The following is a 19962-nucleotide window of genomic DNA, read 5'->3' as shown; positions in this document are numbered from 1 at the left end:
ATTCTCTGGGTGGCGGGACCGAGGACTGAGGGAGGTTGTCTGGGGGCCGAGTCTTGGCTTAGTGAAGTCGAACGGGGAGGTTCTGGGGGCTGACTTTCTGGCTCCAGGGATCTCTCCGTGGCCCCTTTCCATCGATTTTCTTGTTGGAGGCAACTGGCCTTAATAGCCAACTATCTATGGACGAGACTTACTTGTTATTGTCGTTGTTGATGTTGGGCCTTAGGAGGCACCCGAAGTGGAGTTGAGTTCTGTGCGCTGGCTGTGTGACCTTGGGTGAATCCAGTCACGTCTCTGACCCCGAGTTTTCTCCTTTTTAAATGGAGTATTTAGATTGCTTTATAATACATTTTAGAGTGGTTCCTGTTAGTTCTTTTTTTGTTTGGTTGGTTTTTTTTTGTTTGTTTGTTTTTGTTTTTCGAGACAGGGTTTCTCTGTGGTTTTGTAGCCTGTCCTGGAACTAGCTCTTGTAGACCAGGCTAGGCTGGTCTCGAACTCACAGAGATCCGCCTGCCTCTGCCTCCCAAGTACTGGGATTAAAGGCGTGCGCCACCACCGCCCGGCTCTGATAGTTCTTAATACAGAAAAACTTGACCCTATTTTTGACCGAATGCCTAGCTACAAAGGAGCCTGGCATTCTCAACTTCTCTTCATGGTGCCATTCTGTAAGTGGGGGAATCCTGAATCTTGTTTGACTTGCCAGTAAGTAATTCCTTTGGGGTTCAAATTCAGGAACCCGGAGGACACAGTCAAGTTTTGTGCCCTCTCTGCATTTCGCTGTAGATTTCTACGAGCCATTCCTTGGATTATTTGAGACCTATTGCTTATTCTTAAACTAATGGTTTCATTAAGACCCATTGCCTATTCTTGAGCTTTTAAAATTGGGGTATTGTAACCTAATAGGATAGGGCCGATGTAAAGGAAGAGCAAGTTAAACATCCGTACAGTTTCTGTTTTGTGACCTGCCCTTAAAAGGTGGCCATTAAGCCTGGCGACCTAGCTTTTTCTATCAGAAAGGAAAATCCTTTCAGCAGTATGTATTCATTTTACTACACAGTCAGGACCCTTGTGCGGTTTTGCGGCTCTCTTTGAAGTTAGTCCCATCCAGAGTAGCTGGGTTTTAAGCAGGTTGCCTAGGAATATAGAGGTAACGCAGAGTCTGAATCTTGTCTGTTAGCATTGAAAGCTTGGCTCTGACACTTATTAATTGTATAACCCAGACTAAGTCTTGGGGGTGGGGTGGCAAGAATTGATCTTCTCACAGTGTTGCCGTCCTTGTTAGGTGAGACACTTAGAGGACTTATTTTCCCTTCCAGATGCTCTGAATCCTTACCAACTTACTGTTTTCTAAACTCCCTTCCTGTACACCTCTTATTTATTTCCCTAACCAAATTCTAGGCTTTGTAAGGACAATGTAGTAAGGTTTCCTTAGATATGATCAACTTCCAATTGCCAGTTATTAATATTTTCCCATTCATTCCTAATCTCAACAGCGCAGTGATTAAATTACGGTTAAGAAGGGCAAATGTCCCATGCCCTCCTTTAGCAACCCTGAGATTGAGTATTGTCATTATCCTCAGGAAACAAGGGCCTAGAGTACTTAAGGGACTGTAGAATAAGAAGTAGGATCAGGACTAGAAAGGTCTGAGGGTCATTTGCTCAGATCTGAGGCCTCTCTGTTACAGTCTTTGCTGTGTTTCTCTGTGACTTTTGGGGAATGAGAACGCACTACTCAGTTGTGAGTCTTGATTCCTGAATTGTGCAAGTGAGGAGGTATAGGAGAGAATGAAGAAAACCGTACACTTAGACTATTGTGCAGTGTAAAAAGAAGCCATGTATAAGATTTTTTTCATGGGAATAATCCCAAGAAAGGGATCAGAGCCTGGGAGGTCCTGGGGAGAGGCGAGCACTCTCAGGTACAGTCTGCTGTGTGCAGCCATTTGTTTTTCCGCTGGGAGGGCGCTCCTGCGCTCCCCTGTCCTGCCTGCTACTAGGGATCTCGTTATTCTTTTTTTAAAGATTTTTTAAAATTTTATTTTAAGTGTATGAGTGTTTTGCTTGCATGTATATATGTGCATGCCCATGACCAGGAGAGGGCATTGGATCTTCTAGAACTGAGTCCTGGTTCTCTGCAAGAAGAGCCGGCACTCACAGCCCTGAGCCAGCTCTGCAGCCACTAGTAGGACCATCTTGAGGAGAGGACTTGGTGTTGTAGTCGAGCCTTGAGCCCTGCTCACACCTCTCAGAAGCTTGACAGTTCATCATTTCAACAATAGGCCCAGGGGTTCGTGGTCCCATGTGCTGGGTCTGACAAACCTTAGTTCATCTGGGATAGGGAAACAGCTTAATGCTGCAGATGGGACGATTATAAAAAAATAATAAATGGGTTGGGGAGAGATCAGTGTTTGAGAGCACTCGCTGCTCTTGAAGAGGACTCAAGTTCTAGTCCCACATCACATGGCTCATCTCCAGGGGATCTGACACTCTCTTTGGGCCCTCCTGGGCACTGGACTCACATCCTCACAGACAGACACACAATTGAAAATAATGTCTGTAAAAGCAACACATCTGCTGGGCTCTGTTAGCAGCTCCATAGAACCATGGTACACACTTGTCTGTTCTCATGACAAGCATCAAACCTGATTATCAAAGGCAGAAAACTCTGGGACCCCCTGCGAGTAGGGTTGACAGAGCCAGAAGGGGTAGGCTGGTGCCCGCTGTGTGTGAGACTCAGACCCATGTACTTCTTGGGGGGGGGGGCTCCTCATAATCCCACGACACAAAATGGCCAGTTTCTTTTGTTTTTGACCCTTCTTTTACCACGCTAGAGATCAGACCTGAGGCCTCAACTCTGTTTCACTGCTGTGTGGTCTCCAAGTGTGCACATTCGCTTGCCTTTCCACTGAGAAGTGCAAGCCTGTGCTCTCACAGGCAGCCGTCCTTGCACTTCTGAGGCATAAACATTTTTCCAGAGCATTGAAAATGTGAAGGGTGATTGTCTTTTAACACTGTACCACCTCTTGCAGTTACTTTTGAAGTAGTGTCACATTTAGAGGGGACTTTAGTAGATTGAGAGGGCTTGTTTTAATGATTTAGTTTTATGTGCATTGGTGTTGTAACTGCATGTGTGTCTGTAGAGGGTGTTAGATCCGTATAAGTGTTGGGAATTGAACCCAGGTCCTCTGGAAGAGCACCCAAATGCTTTTAACTGCTGAGCTATCTCTCTGGTCCCTAAACAGTTTTTTAAAATCAATCACACTATATTACTTGCACTTAGTAACATTGGGATGCCACACCTACAAAACAGTACTAATTCTGATTTTTTTCTTATGCCAGAAAACCAACTCCTCTGAAACCAGAGGCTTGCGAGGTCACTGATGGTCACCTAGCATCTCCGCTGTACAGGCAGGTTCTCAGGTGAGCTTCCGGGCCTGGCAGAAGAGGGAACAGTTGGGGCTTTCTGCCTGTCTAGTTCTAGCTCTTTCCCTATGGTTAGCAGACTATGCTGGTCTGTTTCAGTAGTTGCTGATGGCACTGGCTGGTAGTAGAACTTTGTGGTAGTGTGTCTGACTAGCCTGCACAAAACAATGTTTCCTTGAGTGTTGCCGGTGATAGACAGCCCAGCATGCTGGCAAATCCCTGGTGTCATTTGACAGGCGCGAGTCAGGCGAGGAAAGGGCTAGAGGTCCCTGGATCTATGTTCATGTGACAGGAGTCCAGTTCCACTTTTTGTTCTATATGTGTTTCAGAGTGGCTGCTACTTTGGGTGGATTAACCTGATGAAAGATGCTTTTCCAAAACTCTGGGTTTACATTAGTCAGCTGGGCTGATGAAGCCATGTTTGGGGATCGCCAAAGAAGTCACCCAGTTGTGAGGCTCCGTGGGTCAATGCTGTCAGTCAAAGCCACCCGCTTGGGGCAGAAAACAATTACTAGTGATCCTGTACTGTTTGGTGTTCTGCCCTGCACAGCACCTGTTAGTGAAGAGAATAGTTCCCCTGTGTGGCCTGGCTGCATAGTGTGTGACATGTAATGTCCCCTATCCAGATTAAATGGGTTGTCATGGCTGCTGGAAATACGCTTGGTGGAAAAAGCCCTTGCCATGCAAACATGATGTTTAGAATTCAGGTTCCCAGAATCCACCTGTGCTGGGCAAGTGTGGCACTTAACTGTAATCCCAGCACTTCAGAGGCAGAAATGGTGTCCCTGAGGGCAATTCAAAATAGGTAGATCATGTGATTTGTGAGCAGTGGGCTCAAGTGAGAAACCCTACATTAAAAAATAAAATGGAGAGTAATAGAGGAAGACATAAGTGTCAGTCCTCTATGTACATGTGCACACACATGTGTCAATTCATATGGAACATGCAACAAATACAAGAATAAAAATGACCTTGGAGGCCTGCAAGATGGTTCAGTGGGTACAAAGGCATCTGTGGACCAGCCTGACATTTGAGTGGGATCCCTGGAATCTACATGGTGGAAGGAGACTACTGACTCCTGCATGTGTCCTCTAACCTACACACCTTCCATCTGTGCACATACTCACATACACTCATGTGCATACACATACAAAATATGAATGTCATTTTTAAATGTATTTTTAAAAAAGATTTATCAATCTATGTATCTGAGTGTCTTGCTTGAATGTGTGGATGTGTATCTTGAGTGTGCAACACCTGCACGGCCAGAAGAAGGCATCAGATCTCTGTAACTAGAGTTACAGGTGGTTGTGAGCTACTTTGTAGCTTCTGGAAACTAAACCTGGGTCTTTGCAAGAGCAGCAAGTGCTCTTAATCCATGAGACAGCTCTTCAGCCTCAATAAATGTAATTTGTAAAGAAAAACCTTGGGATGCTGAGCTGCCTCAGGTAGAGGAGCAGAAGGACCAGGGGGTAGAGTTCAGCTGGCTCAGGGGTAGCGTTGCGGCTGATTGGGGTTTGGGGTACAGGTGGCTCAGGGGTAGAGGTAATTGCAGATCTGGCAGCCTGATTTCAAACTCCAAAATCCATGTAAAGAAAAATCAACCCTCTGATTGTTTTCTGATCACTACACATGCACACTGACATGCTTGCCCACACAAACACCACACACACATATATACAATGATAACTTTTTTAAATTGCCAGCTAATTGGCACAGCAGTGAGGGCCTGCTGCCCAGCCTGGCAGCCTGACCCCCACCTGCAGGACTCACGTGGTAGAATGAGAGAACTGGGTCATACCTTGTCCTCTGATCTTCCCACAGGCATGGGGGTGTGCACTGCGGCTCCGGTATGTGTCTATACAGATACACACTTGCTCATTCATTCTTGCTCAGATAAAACATAATTAAACACTTTTAAATAATAATCTTTTGTTTTGTTTTATTTGCTTGTTTTTGTTTTTGATTTTTCAATACAGGGTTTCTCTGTAGTCTTGGAGCCTGTCCTGGAACTCACTTGGCAGACCAGGCTGACCTCGAACTCAGGAGATCCGCCTGCCTGCCTCCCAAGTGCTGGGATTAAAGGCATGCACCACCACCACCTGCAATAATTTTTTTTTAACTTTTTTTCCCCATGTTTTGCTGGGCATAGCATAGGCATCAGTAAAACATTTGTTGTGTGAATGGGTGACCAAAGTGATGACAACATAGATTTCTTCCTTCAAGCCTTCCTTGCCACGATGGAAGGTGGCTGTGTTATTGCCTTCTAAGTATGGGGAACATAGTGGAGAAAGCAAATGTCTAGGAACCTTTTGGCACATGGAGTTAATTGGCGCTCTCTGGATAGGGAAGATTCTCTGCTCTCCACCAAGCTCTGCGATTTCCCCTAAGAAAATGTGAATTTTCCCCTAAGCCACGGAATCTCTGTTCTCTGTGGGTGTTGTGACAGGAGCTGGCAGGAAGTTGAGACTTGAATCAGGAGAGCCATGAGCTCTGTGGGGGATGGAGGCTGCTCAGCACCTCTGCTGCTGCCCAGGTACCACCTGCCCTTTGCATCCAAGCCCCACCCGTGTGTGCACAGGTGCCCTACACTAGCTCCTCTTGTCCTTGCAGGGTTCCTGCCGGTTTGCAAACATGTTCACTGTGTCTCAGACCTCCAGAGCGTGGTTCATTGACAGAGCGCGGCAGGCACGAGAAGAAAGGCTGGAGCAGAAGGAGCGGGAGCGCTCAGCGGTGATCATTCAGGCCATCGTCCGTGGTTTCCTCTGCCGGAGGCGACTGCACAGAGACCTCAGGTGGGAGCAACTCCACCACACGCTTTCTGCCCACTGCTGATGGACAGAAAGTGAATCAATTTTACCTCATAGTGCTTGAAAAGCGGTCCTGTTGCTTAGTGCTCCTGATTAAGGATGTCTTTTTATTTTATTTTATTTTGACCCTTCCCTATCTAGGAGAGAGACTGATGAGTTTTTTAACACAGATGACTCTGGGTCCAATAAAAGAAGTGCACTTTGTATTTTTAAGATTGCCAGGAAACTGCTGTTCATATACAAAACTAAAGAGGACAATGAGGTAAGCCCTGTGTTAGTCAGGGTTTCTGTTGCTATGATGAGACACCATGGCCACCACAGTTCTCACAAAGAAAACATTTAACTGGGCTGGCTCACTTACACTTTCAAAGGTTCAGCCCATTGTCATGATGATGGGGAGCATGGCGGCCTGCAGGCAGACATGGTGCTGGAGCAGAAGCCAGCAGAAAGTCAACTGACTGTCACACTGAGGGAAACGAGCAAATGAGACCTCAAAGCACCCCCCCCCCACACACACACAGTGGCACACTTCCCCAACATGGCCACACGTCCTATGAGAGTGGGATCAGTTACATTCAAACTAGCACACTCTTTTGTAATTTTAAAAACAGCACAAGAGAGTGAGGCCATGCAGCAGAGTTCATGTGGAGGGGTTTTTATTAGGGGAAAGGGAACATAAGAAGAGGGGAGGGCAGGGAGGAGACCAGCCTCTGGGAACAGGAGCAGCAGAAGAGAAGAGAAAGGCAGAGAGAGATGAGGAAGAGAGACAGGCAGAGTGGGAGAGAGGGAGAGAGATGGGAGGTGGGCAGGCCCATTTTAAAAGGGAACATAGTGAGTGTGCAGAGGAGGTGCTCTTAGCGGCTGCAGCTGAGGATGCATCCTGTCAGGATCCCAGAGCTAGGCCAGTACAGATGCCTGAAGGCTAACATTCCTCCATTTTTATCACAAAGAGGTTAGGAGTTAGAAAGGGGTAGCAGGTGAGGCAGAGATGAGGACGCCATGTTCTCAAGACTACTTCTTCCTGACCTGGGGGCATTGTTCATCTTTGGGGGGACCTGGGAAAGCTGGGGTGCTGGCCACGTCCTGGAGTATCTGGCTGTTTCGCTTCACTGTCCAGGCTCTGTGGAACCATCAGGTGCTGCTTGGACCTGGCAAAATGCTGTTTGAGGTGGAGCCAAGTCGACTCCCTAGGGCTTAGAGCCCCTGATCCTTTCCTGGACGTATCTGATGGTCTTGGGCCCCCAGCTCTATGGCCAACAGCTGGTAGTCCTGCAACAATAGCTGGTTAGGAATAGCCAGTGGGTCTCCAAAATCATCCCAGTGGGGCAAGGAGGCATAAACAATGATCCAGTTCCCAGGAATGAGGCAGAGAAGATCCAAGGGTCTGCAATTCCTGGCATCCCAGGAATTCAGAGAGGGTCAGTGTCGAGACAGCACAGGCTGGCCAGTGGGTTGCCATGCAGAGGGCAGGGGCCAAGGGCTCTGAGTTCAAAAGAGATACAGTTACCTGGTACCAGGACTTTGAGAAAAGCCAGAAGGCGAGGAGAGGACTGTGTGCAAGAAATGAAGCCTCACATCCAGGGGACTGGTCAGAGGCTATATAGAGAAACCATCTTGAAAAACAGAAAAATAAAAACACATTTCTAGGACCCATGAGTTCTGTAAGCCACCAGTTTAAAACCTGCCTATAATTTGTATCTGTAGTGTCAATGTCTCTAAGAGGGTACTGAGTATGATCGTGCACATATGAACCACCTGACATGTTGCCTGCATGTTTCAGGTGCCCACCAAACGTGTAGTCCCCTCTTTCTCATGTTTCGATTAGTTTGGAGAATTCATAACCAGCTTTTCTGCCCCTGCAGAGATTGGAGAAGTTGTGCCGTAGCATCCTGAGCAGCATGGACGCAGAAAATGAGCCAAAGGTGAGTAGACCAAGCTGAGAGTCTCTCACGAGTTCTAGAATTGCTTACATGGTTTGAAAGGTCCTGCTTAGGGGATCACACAGATAAACAGTTGAGGATTGGGTGGATGAATGATGCTGTGGTCCTCATCTACAAAGCCGTGCTTTGTTCCTGCCTTTTATTCAACATAGTGACTGCCTTTTCTGGACTCTGATCTCGGGGGTTAGTGTTAAAAGTACATGCTGCTTTCCACTTACTCATGCAGACAGCCCTACCTCATCACTGCCCACACTCCTGCTCTTCTTGTGTCCTGTAGGTATGGTACGTGTCCCTGGCTCTTTCCAAGGACCTCACTCTGCTGTGGATTAAGCAGATCAAGAACATCCTGTGGTACTGCTGCGAGCTTCTTGAACAACTCAAGGTAAACCAAGCCCCCAGACTCAACCCAGCAAGTCTGTGCACACCTGGTACCTCAGTGCCATCATTTGCTCTTTATGCCTTCAGCAGTCTAGCAGAGAATTGAATTGAAATGGATGTCTGGGATGAGCAGGATAGATGCTCTGGTTACTGTGACCCCGTCTTGGGAGCACGTATTGAACACTGATTACATTTGCCACAGTCTCCCACACCAAAGAACCCTCTTCAGGGACAGGGAAGTGACTGAGTGAGTAAGAGTGTTGTGTAAGCAAGAGGACCTGAATTTGAATCCTCAACACATGAACTTTGGCCATGGCCATGAGAGCCTATAAGCCCAGCAATGGGGAACAGAGACAGATAGATCCCAGGAACTAGCTGGCCAGCCAGCCTAGCTCAAATGCTGATCTTTGGGTTCAGTGAGAGACCCTGTCTCAAAAAATATGATGGAACAATAGAGGAAGACACTGAATATCCAACCTGCCTCTACACACATGCACAGAGCATATACCAGCACACCACATGTACACCACACCACACATGCATAACCTCCACCTCCCTCCAAAACACAAACTAACTCAACAGTCAGGAAGCTGTCCTCCTTCCCGTTCTGGTGTGATGAATTCTTGTCTCTTGCGCTACTAAAGAAGCCCCTTGTTAGTAGCCTAAAGAGACACATTAGTACACCTGCGTGTGACAAGCTGAGCCAGAGCCATTTTAGAATGCATTCTAAAGCATGGTAGCTGTCCCTTCCTCTTCCTGTCATCGCATAGCCAGCAGTTCTGACCTCAAACTCTGACCCTGTCCTGTCTTGACCACAGAGAAAAGGAGGCCACCTTTCCTAGCTGGGAAATTCCTGAGGACTTCTAAAGTCCCAGGAAGATCCCGAGCTCAACCCTGAATCCTTCTTAGAGACACAGCCTGGTCCTGTGGCCACTCTCAGGTTGTACACAGAGGAGGGCAGGATGTGAGTAGACAATGAGCTGCCATCTCCCTGGGGAGCCAGAGCTTGCAGGTGATCAGTGCATTGAGTGTCCCCAAAGCCCCCAGTGATCCTGTTGAGGGACGGATGGATGACTCTTGCCACAGCCCTGCCAAGGCAACAAGCCAGTAGCAAGCTGCACCCTTCACAGCTGATCAGTGAGGCATCGAGGTACAGAGCAGGGATCTTCACACTTTATACCCCATCCTTAGAACTCCAAGATTCCCACCAGAGTGCCTCAGGCCCGCGCAGGCAGGTTAGTCGTGTGCATGCGCATGCGTGTTCACACTGCATTCCACTGTAGATCTCTGCCACAAGACCCTTCTCCTTTGAAAACCTAAGAACAAGCTGCAGAGATGACTCAGCAGTGGAGCGTGCTGGCGGCTCTTCAGAGGACCTGCGTTCCATCTCCAGCACCCCATCGGGCAGCTCTATGCTATACTGCGTACTGCAGGTCTCTGAGCCTAGAGAGCAGTCGCACATTTGCCTGGTTTACTCTTGCAAAACAGGAAAAGCATCACAGTTACAAGAAGCGGCAGTAGAACCTGGGCTGAGCTATGAGCCAGGCACTGTTGTCAGTTTCTGTGTGCAGTAAGCCATTATTCCTCACAAAGCCCCAGGAAGAAAGCATTCCTGTCCCAGGTCAACAGCTAAGGAAAGCAAGGCACAGAAACTTCTCTAAGATCACACAGCTAGTAAATAGCAATGCCGAAGGCTGTCGCCCAAGGCCCATTAGTCTGTGTTGCAGCTGTCCTCTGCTACAGCTGTGAGCACAGAGTGAGGCAGCCTGGGACCTTGTCTCCCAGGAATGCTCAGTTCTCTGTTCTCGGCAGCCTTTGGGCCGGGGAATTCTAGAATGTATTGTGTGGACTCCGGTGTGAGTCAGCTGCACAGTGTAGGATGTACACGCTTCGTGGAGTGGGGTCACGGGCATGAGTTAATCTTACTCCATTGTTTGCAGCCGGAAATCTTGCAAGACTCCAGGCTCATCACACTGCACCTCACCATGCTTGTCACCTTCACAGACACATCAACATGGAAGATTCTCCGGGGAAAAGGTGTGTGGGCCCGCTTCAGAAATCTTTCCCGACCAGCATTTCCACAGAGGGAGACGCCTCCTACTCATGAGAAGCACTTTGGCCACACAAGCTCAGGGAGGCTTCCTGCCAGGCTCCTTCATAGTACCCAGTGTTTGTTAGCATGTGCCTGCCTTTAAACTTTCTGTGTAAGGAAGTCTGTTCCCTGCTCTTGTTTCTAACTCCTCCAATACCCTGTGTGAATGGTGGACTCCACTGAGGCCTTCTTGTGTTACATGTTTTTTTAAAAAATTAAAGAAAAAAATTAGTAAGGGGCTGGAATGGAATAAGGGGCCCAATCATTAGGAACAGTGACTGCTCCTCCAGAGGACTCCTGGTTGGATTCTCAGCATCCAAATGGTGGCTCACAACTATCCCTGACTCCAGTTCCAGGGGATCCAGGCAGACGTGTTACACATGCATACATGCAGGAAGAGTGCTCATACACATTAAATAAAAATAAATCTAAAAATTTTTAAATAATAATACTATTTTGCCCATAAAATCTCAGTGAAGAGTTTCCTCCTTCCCAGTGTTGGACACAGTCACTCAGCATGTAGCCTCATACATGCCAAGCCCTGTGGTGTCACTGGAGATAGAGTGGTGGGCAGTGCTTGAGAGCTGGAGTCTGCTGAGTTGATAGCTACCAAGCAGAAGCAGCATCCACAGCCTGGGAGTCACCAGCTGCAGACTGGACATACATGGAAGAACTTGCCCCTGTAGGAATGCATAGGTTCTCAGTGTGTTGCAGCCTCTCTCCAAAGCAGTTATGTTGTACCAGGTGCTGGAAGTTGTCAGCTGGTGATCTAAAATTCATGGAAAATTCTGTTCCATGCAAATCCTACACCTTGAGCAAGCAAGAAGTGTTGGTTTTATGCATTTTTTTCTGGACTCAGGAAGGGTCCCAAAGCTATTAAATTCTGAGCCCTGCTGGGCATACAGGTCCTGGTAGGCAGAGGAGGCAGGACCAGCAGTGTTTCTGGCTAGGGGTCAGATGATCGACCCATTAAGTAACACACTTGAGCCAAACCTGTGAGAATGGGCCTCCCAGGGCTCTAAGGGACGAAGAGCATAGGCAGAATGTCTCTTCCCTTGGGGTCTTGACTCCGGACTTTGTGTCAGATGCTTGTCTGTAGCTCTGCTAAAACACATGATAAAAGCACTTTAGAGAAGAAAGGGGTTCCCTTTTGCCTGACTGTTGGGGCGGGGAAAAGGTGGGCAGCAGGAGCTAGAGATGTCAGTGGGGAACCAGAGTGGGCTCATCTTGTACCAGGAAGCAGGGACAGAGAGCAGGGCAAGGCTATGAAATCTCAAAGCCGTACCCACACACACACCCTGTGACGCGCTTCCTCCAGCAAATTCCTACTTCACAGCTTTCCAGTCAGCATCACCTGCTGAGGACAGTGTCCAGTTGCTGGGGCATTTCTCATTCAGCCCCTCCTCTGTCCTGCATAAATTGCTCACATTGTGGCAAGAGATTGCCTTCTCACGCTGTTTCCTTCATTTAGGTGAGAGCTTTCGACCAGCCCTGAACCACATTTGTGCAAATATAATGGGCCATCTCAACCAGCGTGGATTTTACTCTGTGTTACAGGTCTGTGACCCCATCCCCAATGTGTCCCTGCAGTGCCTGAACTTGAGTTTCCTGTGGGTTCACATGTGCCTTGTGTCCTCCCTTGCAGGGAGAGTTGAGTACACAGTGTCCTTTTCATCCCTCACTCAGGTCACTGTGGTTTTGTAGGGAGGACAGTGGCACTCAGCCCCAAGAATGTTGTAGCAAATGGATTCGAGGGCAGCCCAGAGTCTTGACTGACAGTGAGGCCGTGGTAGGAGGCCCCTCCTTGGTGGAGGGGGCCATGCGTTTCTAACTCAGCATCCTCAGATGGCATCTGTCAGTTCCGTACGCGATGCCAGTTCTCAGGCCGGAGAGTGGGCAGAGTAGGTTGCTCCTGAGATGCTGTGGACTTTCCAGGCTTTAGAAGGAATGTTGATGCGACCCTTCCTTCTTCCTGATGCTGGGATGGTCCGTCTCCCAGTTCAGTTGCACATCTCCACAGCATGGTGGTAGCGAGTCTGCAGAACGTGTCATGGTGACTGTTATCCTTGACTGCAACGAGGAGGAGTTAAGCTTAAGTCACATTTCACGTGGCTTTTTTAAAACTCACTGTTTGAGGATTACTGTGCTGCCCAAGCCAACCTCAACCCCCAAGACGTGAGTGCCTCAGCCTCCTGGGAAGCCAAGACTGCGGGGGGCACTGCACCCCACCCGCAGACACTCATTTCCTTAGCTGTTATTAGCTGTTCCTTAGCTTAGGTGCATGGAGAGGACATTACAGTATTATGCTGAAGCATAGTAGTGATGAGCGGAAGGGCCCTCCACACTCAGCAGCTCCCTTCTTTGTGAGCGGTTTATCTCAAGTGTTCCTGTTACCTTTCCACTTCCTCTTTGTTTTGTTTGAGGTGGGGTCTGCTGTGTAACCTGTTGTGTAGACCAGGCTGGCCTCAACCTCAGAGATCTTCCTGCCTCTGCCTCCGAGTGCTGGGATTAAAGCATGCGCTACCACCGCCAAGCCCCTCTTCTGAGTGGACAAACGGCTATGCTCGCTGCTCAGGCTGACAGCTTGAACGTTCTTTTCAGGTACTGCTGACCCGCGGCCTGGCCAGACCCCGGCCCTGTCTGTCCACGGGCACTTTAACAGCGACCTTCTCTCTGGCATTACGGTAAGACGCCAGCTGTGAGACTGGTGCCCCTTGCTCACCCACCTTGTCAGAATCTGTAAGTGTTCATCCTCGTCAGAGTGCCATTTCTGCAACAATTGATGCTGTCCCTCAACCTTCAACAATGGATCTTTTGCCATGTTATATTAGGGCAGTGATTTGCAGTGAATTAGGTAACTGTATGGAGTTATTCTTCCTTTTGAGTCCCTAAGAGTAAAAGAAGGAGGCCCAGCCTAGGGCAGGGGGAAGGTCCTGAGAGAACAGGGTTGGAAACACAGACGGGAGATGCTGGCCTTGGAGCAGCAGAGAGTGTGTGAGCGTGTGGTGTGTGCATGTGGTATTCACCCGCACTTTGTTGATATAGTGTGTAAATGTATAGACATGAGGTGTCCTTAGAGAACTGCCCAGTGGGAAAAGCTGCATTCCTAACTGCTCTAGAGTATTCACAGTTTGTTGAGAGATCACATACATACATGGAGAGAGGTTGGTAACTGGCCCTGAAGGAAAGAGCCCCACTGTCGAGTTAGCTCAGGATGCGCAGCCTCCGCCTCTGCCAATGGATGCTTGGCACAGCCCCCAGTGCTGAGCACTCTGAGGCCTGTGGGTCTCACAAAGCCCCTTCCATTTCCTTGGTCAGATGTCTGGGCATAGAGTCCCCTACCCTGTGTTTGCATGGCGGGTGTGTCTATTCTTATCCTGGGTGTCGTGTCCTATGGAGCCTCTTTGCATGGTGACTCTGCCAAGCCTGTGTTGGTGATCATCTGTAAAGGGCCGAAAAGTAAACAGTCCCAGCTCCGTGGACCATTCGGCCTCTGTCACAACTCCTGTTCCTGCAGTGGGAGGATGAGCTCAGCGAAGACGACAGGTAGTCTAGGCTCAAGAGTTTTCCATCGCTACCATCAGCCCAGTTGGCTGGGCTGGAAGACCCTGGGTTTGATCCCCAGGACCACAGACATCGGTACTGTGGTGCTTGCCTGTAAGGAGGCAGAGGCAAAAGATTAGAAGTTGAAAGTCACCCATGACTACACGGAGGCCAGCCTGGGATACCTTAGCCCCTGCCTCAGAAAACAGCACGAAACAAATGTAAACTCTGTGGAGCATTCTACTGACTTCTCCTTAAGGCCAGCCTTCTCCACAGCCTTTTCTCCCTCTGAGTCTGCAGATAATTGAGCAGCATCAGGGTTGGCAAGATAGCTCCAAGGGAAAGGCGCACACCTGGGTGAGCCTAATCCTCATAAAGGTGGATGGAAGAAGACACCACAAAATTGTCCTCTGACCCCAGCCCTCAGCTGGCACCCCCACACATGTGTGTGTACACATGCACTGTAATAGTAAATAAAATAAAAAAGACATCACCATTGTCAGGAATATAGTAGCAATCCAGGAAGATATGTTGTACTTGAACATGACCGCTAAATCCTTTGTGCACATAGCTGGAAATCACAAACCATGCATTCTTCTGGGTTTCTTAGACTCACTCATGGATTCTTCACATCTTCTCTTATCTCCATTTTATAGGAAAGGAAGCTAAAGCCCTGAGAGGTCAGAACATTCAGTGTCACAGCGGGGAGAGGTCAGGCCAGGCATTAAGCCCACTCAGACTCTGGAGCCCACACTTGGAACTTTATTCTCCGTGTCTGCTTGCACAGTGGACACACTTGGATCCTAAGAGCAATACACATTTGAGGAAATGGCACAGGGGACCCTCCCAACCTTGTGCTGTTCCCTGAGGCTCTCCTGGCGCACGTGTGTAGCTATGTGCTCAGTAGTTGCGGTTCCTGTGTTGCCTGTCACCATCCCCAACCTGGTTGCGTTGTGAATTCTTTGCCATGTCTACCCTTTTTTATTCTGTCCTATTTAACTTTTATTCATTTTTTTAAAGCAAGGAATTTACTTTATTGATATTGATAAAATAAATTTTGTTGAGTCCATGTCCTTGTGGCACGATTGAGCATCCTTTGGATATATACCCAAAAGTGGTATTACTGGGTCTTGAGGAAGGTTGTTTCCTAATTTTCTGAGAAATCGCCACACTGACATCCAAAGGGGATGTACCAGCTCACATTCCCACGAGCAATGCAGGAGTGTTCCCTTTTCCCACAACCTCTCCAGCATAAGTTGTCATCATTTGATCTTGGCCATTCTTACAGGTGTAAGATGGAAGCCCAGAGTTGTTTTGATTTGCATTTCTCTGATGACTAAGTATGCTAAACATTTTCCTTCAGTGTCTTTCAGCCATTTTAGATTCCTCTGTTGAGAGTTCTCTGTTTAGATCTGTACTCCTTTTTTTTTTTTTTTTATTGGATTATGTGATCTTTTGGTGTCCAATTTTTTGAGTTCTTTGTATATTTTGGAAATCAGACCTCTGTCTGATTTGGGGTTAGTCAAGATCTTTTCCCATTCTGTAAGCTGTCGTTTTGTCTTGTTGACCGTGTCCTTTGTTTTACAGAAGCTTTTCAGTTTCAGGAGGTCCCATCTATTAATTGTTTTTCTCAGTGTTTGTGCTTCTGGGGCTATATTTAGGAAGTGATCTCTTGTGCCAATGCGTTCAAGTGTACTTCCCACTTTCTCTTCTATGGGGTTCAATGTATTTGGTTTTATGTTGAGGTCTTTGGTTCATTTGGGCTTGAGTTTTGTGCATGGCGATAGATATGAATCTATTTTCATTCTTCTACATGTATGTATCCAGTTATGCCAACTCCATCTGTTGAATATGCTTTATTTTTTCCATTTGATATTTTTTTGCTTCTTTGTCAAAAATCAGGTGTTCATAGGTATGTGGATTAACAGGTCTTCAGTTCAGTTCCATTGTTCTCCTGTCTGTTTTTATGCTAATACCAGGCTGTTTTCAGTACTGTAGCTCTGTAGTAGAGTTTGAAGTCAGGGATTGTGATGCCTCCAGAAGTTCTTTTATTGTGCAGGATTGTTTTGGCTATCATGGATTTTTTGCTTCCCCATATGAAGTTGAGTGTTGTTCTTTTGAGGTCTGTGAAGATTTTTGCTGGGATTTTGATGGGCATTGCATTGAATCTGTAGATTGCTTTTGGTAAGATTGCCATTTTTACTATGTTAATTCTGCCTACTCAAGAGCATGGGAGATCTTTCCACTTTCTGGTGTCTTCTTCAATTTCTTTCTTCAAAGATTTAAAGTTCTTGTCACACAGGTCTTCCACTTGTTTGGTTAGAGTTACTCCTAGATATTTTATGTTATTTGTGGCTATTGTGAAGGTTGATGTTTCTCTGATTTCTTTCTCAGCCCATGTATCATCTGTGTAAAGGAGGGCTACTGATTTTTCTTGAGTTAATCTTGTATCCTACATTACTGAAAGTGTTTATGAGTTGTAAAAGTTCCTTGGTAGAATTTTTGGGGTAACTTATGTAAACTATCATCTTATCAGCCAATAGTGAGAGTTTGACTTTTTCTTTTCCGATTTGTATCCCCTTGATCTCTTTTTGGTGTCTTATTGCTCTAGCTAGGACCTCAAGAACTATATTGAATAGATATGGAAAGAGTGGACAACCTTGTCTTGTTCCTGATTTCTGTGGGATCACTGGGAGTTTCTCTTCAGTTTGATGTTGGCTGTTGGCTTGCTGTATATTGTCTTTATTATGTTTAGGTATGTTCCTTGTATCTCTGTTCTCTCTAAGACCTTTATCATGAAGGGGTGATGTATTTTGTCACAGGCTTTTTCAGCATCTAATGAGATGGTTGTCTAGCCTTCTTCACTACACAGGAAACACCACATTTATGTGGACAGCCAACTCATTACCTGAGGTCTGAGAGCAAGGAAGCCAGAGAAAGGCTCTGCTGACTGTCATCTCACTGGCAGATGGGAAGCGCACATATATGTAGGGCTGTCCTCTGTGCCCGTGTGTGGCATTCTACCTGACTTTACTGACCTAGGTCCGGCTGAGTCCTGGGAAGCATATCCCAGGCTGAAATCTCCAGGTGCCCGCAGAAAGTGTCCATGGTTTCACCGCCACTCTCTTGTGCCTTTGCTGTTGAGGGAGCTGTGCCATGCTGTTTTAAGCCCCCTTCTAAACTGTAGAACTGGATTTCTTTTCTTTCACTCAACTGAAACCAATGATATTAGCTTGGGTGGCCAAATGATTAGCATAAAATTTCAGTCTTAAAATTTTTTCTTATCCCCATAATGGCCCTCTTCAGAGTACATTACCACATAGACTCCAGTATTGTGCTAGGGTAAGCTGGGAGGAGTCATCATTTGCTTTTGTTTTTTGTTTTTCTTTTGTTTGTTTGTTTTGTTTTTCAAGACAGGGTTTCTCTTTGTAGCCCTGACTGTCCTGGAACTCACCCTGTAGATCAGGCTGGTCTTGAACTCACAGAGATCTTCCTCCTCTCTCCTGAGTGCTGAGACTAAAGGCGTGCGCCACTGCCACCTGACTAGTCACTTGCTTCTTGTCAGTGTCATTCTTTTCCATTGTTGCCTGCATGGCTTCTGTGCTGGTTAGTCTTCACCGTCAACCTGACCCCACTGAGTCACCTGGCAAGAGAGTCTTAATGGGGCTGGACTCACTTTCTGTTGCTGGGGTAAGATGACCTTGCAGATCCGGGAGAAGACTGTGTCACCAGCACGTCAGGGAAGCTGGAGCGGGAAGCTGGGAACTCATATCTTTAACTCAAGCACACACACAAAAAGATAATGAATTTGTCAGTGATGAAATGGCTTCTGAAACCTCAAACCTCCCCCCACACTGTGATGTTCTTCCTCCAGCAAGGCCACACATCCTTAACCTACCGTAACAGTGCCACCCACTGGGGACCAATATCCAAATACCCAAGACTAGAGACACCATGCAAGGAATTCTCTAGACCAGATTAGCCAGGGGGCATATGGGTGGGGGTGTCTTGATTGCTAACTGATGTAGGAAGACCCTGAGTATTGAAGGCACTGTTTCAGTGTCTGAGAAGCTTGTCTGAACAGGTGTGCACGCGTGTGAGTGCCTTCCCCAGAACAATGGACTGTGACCTGGAACCGAAGCCGAGTCAGCCCTGGCCTGCATTGCTCTCTGCTGGGCTGTAGTCACAGCACCAGAAGTGACCCACTTGCAGCTTCTGGTGTTTGGTCTGTTTCCTGGCCCTGGGAATTGAACCCCATGTATGTTAGGCAAGTATGCTACCACTGAGCTATGTCCCTAGCCCCAAATCCTACTTACTAAGGTGTAGTTCACATGTGTGCCTCACCCATTTTTGAAGTGTCAGTTCCATGGTGGCAGTTGGTGTATCCATAGAGCAGTGCCGTGATCGGGAGTGTTCAATTCTGGAGTGCTTTCCTTGCCCTAGAAGGAACCTGCCCGCTAGCAGTTGCCCTCATTTGTTCTCTCCCGAGTCCTGCAGAACAGTTCATCTCCTTTGAGTTGGCCTGTTCTGGACAGCGCGCCTGAGTGGGGTCAGACACCATGTGTTCTGTTGTTAGTAGTGTATTTTATTTGCACAGTGTTTTCAGCTCATCTCTTCAGTGATCCAGCACCTGTTTATGGCCCAACACTACTGTGCGAACAAACTGGATGGGATGTTGTGTGCCACAATCACTTCTGTATGAGTTTGTGTGTAGGATGTGTTTCCAGTTCTCTAGGAGTGAAATAACATGGTCATGGACACTTAACATTGGCGAGAAACCACCCTGCTGTTTTCCAGAGCATTCATTCCCACTAGCAGCTGGTGGGGATGCAGGCGCCAGGTTCTCCCCAGCCTTACCAGCTGCTTCGTGAGTATGAAGTGCAGTCTCACGGCCTCACGGTCATTGGCATTAGTAGTCCCTGGAAGCTGGTGACAGCCATGTTTTCAAGTGTTTATTAACCATTCATGTCTCTTTCAGAGAGATGTCAGTTGAGTTCTTTTGGCTATCTCCCTGCCCTGGTTTTGTTCTTTGGTTTGAACATAGTGTTAAACAATGTAGCCTGGGCTAGCCCCAAACCCTTGCTCTTCCTTTCCCTGCCTTCCTCGGTGGGACTACAGGCATGCACTACCTATATGGCTGTTCAGCCATCTTCAGATTGGGTTGTCTACTACTGAGTTAGTTCTTTCTGCTCTCCAGATGCAAGCTTTCTTCCTGGTAGTTGACGAGGTCTACAGACTCTTCCACTTGGTGCTCACCTCTCTGCCTTCTGGGTAGGGTGTGTGATCACACACCGTACTGGCTTCGATGTTGTACAATTAGTTACTTTTCTTTGTACTTACACTCTTAGTGCCATATCTGAGAAATCTTTATCTAACTCCAGGGCCCAAAGATGTCTGGTTTTTTTTTCTACAAATATGATGATTTTAGTTATAAAATTATTCTGAGTTAACTTTTGTAGATGCTGTGAGATATAAGTGTCACTATCTTTTTGGTGCTTTTGTTTTGTTTTCTGTGCTTGAGCCATGGTGTGCTGGACGAGTGCCCTGCCACTGGGCTACACCCTTGCCCTCAGTGTTTTGAGACTGGGCCTCATATATAGCCCTGGTTAGCCTTGAGTGTGATTCTTCTGCCTCAGTCTCCCTGTGCTGGAGCTACTTGTATGGCTGCCATGCCCACCCTGGGTCGTTCTTACGGGATAATGCATGCTTATTGTAAATCCCAGATAGCACAGGAAACAGAAGGAAGGGGCCGTTCCCCATGTTCACGTTGCCCAGAAAAGCA

General features: G+C 47.4%; 1 protein-coding gene across 4 annotated transcripts in view; it reads left to right on the top strand.

The window, feature by feature from the left end:
- Ube3b (ubiquitin protein ligase E3B) overlaps positions 1–19962 on the top strand; it is a 54884-nt gene that overhangs the window by 372 nt on the left and 34550 nt on the right. For 2 of the 4 annotated variants that reach the window (XM_057764251.1, XM_057764249.1), the window contains exons 2-9: positions 3334–3414; positions 6031–6212; positions 6369–6489; positions 8090–8149; positions 8445–8549; positions 10486–10582; positions 12109–12194; positions 13239–13321. In XM_057764251.1, the coding sequence (XP_057620234.1) occupies positions 6052–6212; positions 6369–6489; positions 8090–8149; positions 8445–8549; positions 10486–10582; positions 12109–12194; positions 13239–13321 (713 nt within the window). In that variant the 5' untranslated portion in view covers positions 3334–3414; positions 6031–6051. Of the gene's footprint in view, positions 1–13; positions 1914–3333; positions 3415–5924; positions 5954–6030; positions 6213–6368; positions 6490–8089; positions 8150–8444; positions 8550–10485; positions 10583–12108; positions 12195–13238; positions 13322–19962 lie in introns of those variants that run through there. The other 2 variants (XM_057764252.1, XM_057764253.1) reach the window with 2 other exon arrangements.

Source organism: Chionomys nivalis, chromosome 3, assembly GCF_950005125.1.
Source record: "Chionomys nivalis chromosome 3, mChiNiv1.1, whole genome shotgun sequence".
Taxonomy (NCBI): Eukaryota; Metazoa; Chordata; class Mammalia; order Rodentia; family Cricetidae; genus Chionomys; species Chionomys nivalis.
This window is presented reverse-complemented; position numbering and strand designations above follow the sequence as displayed.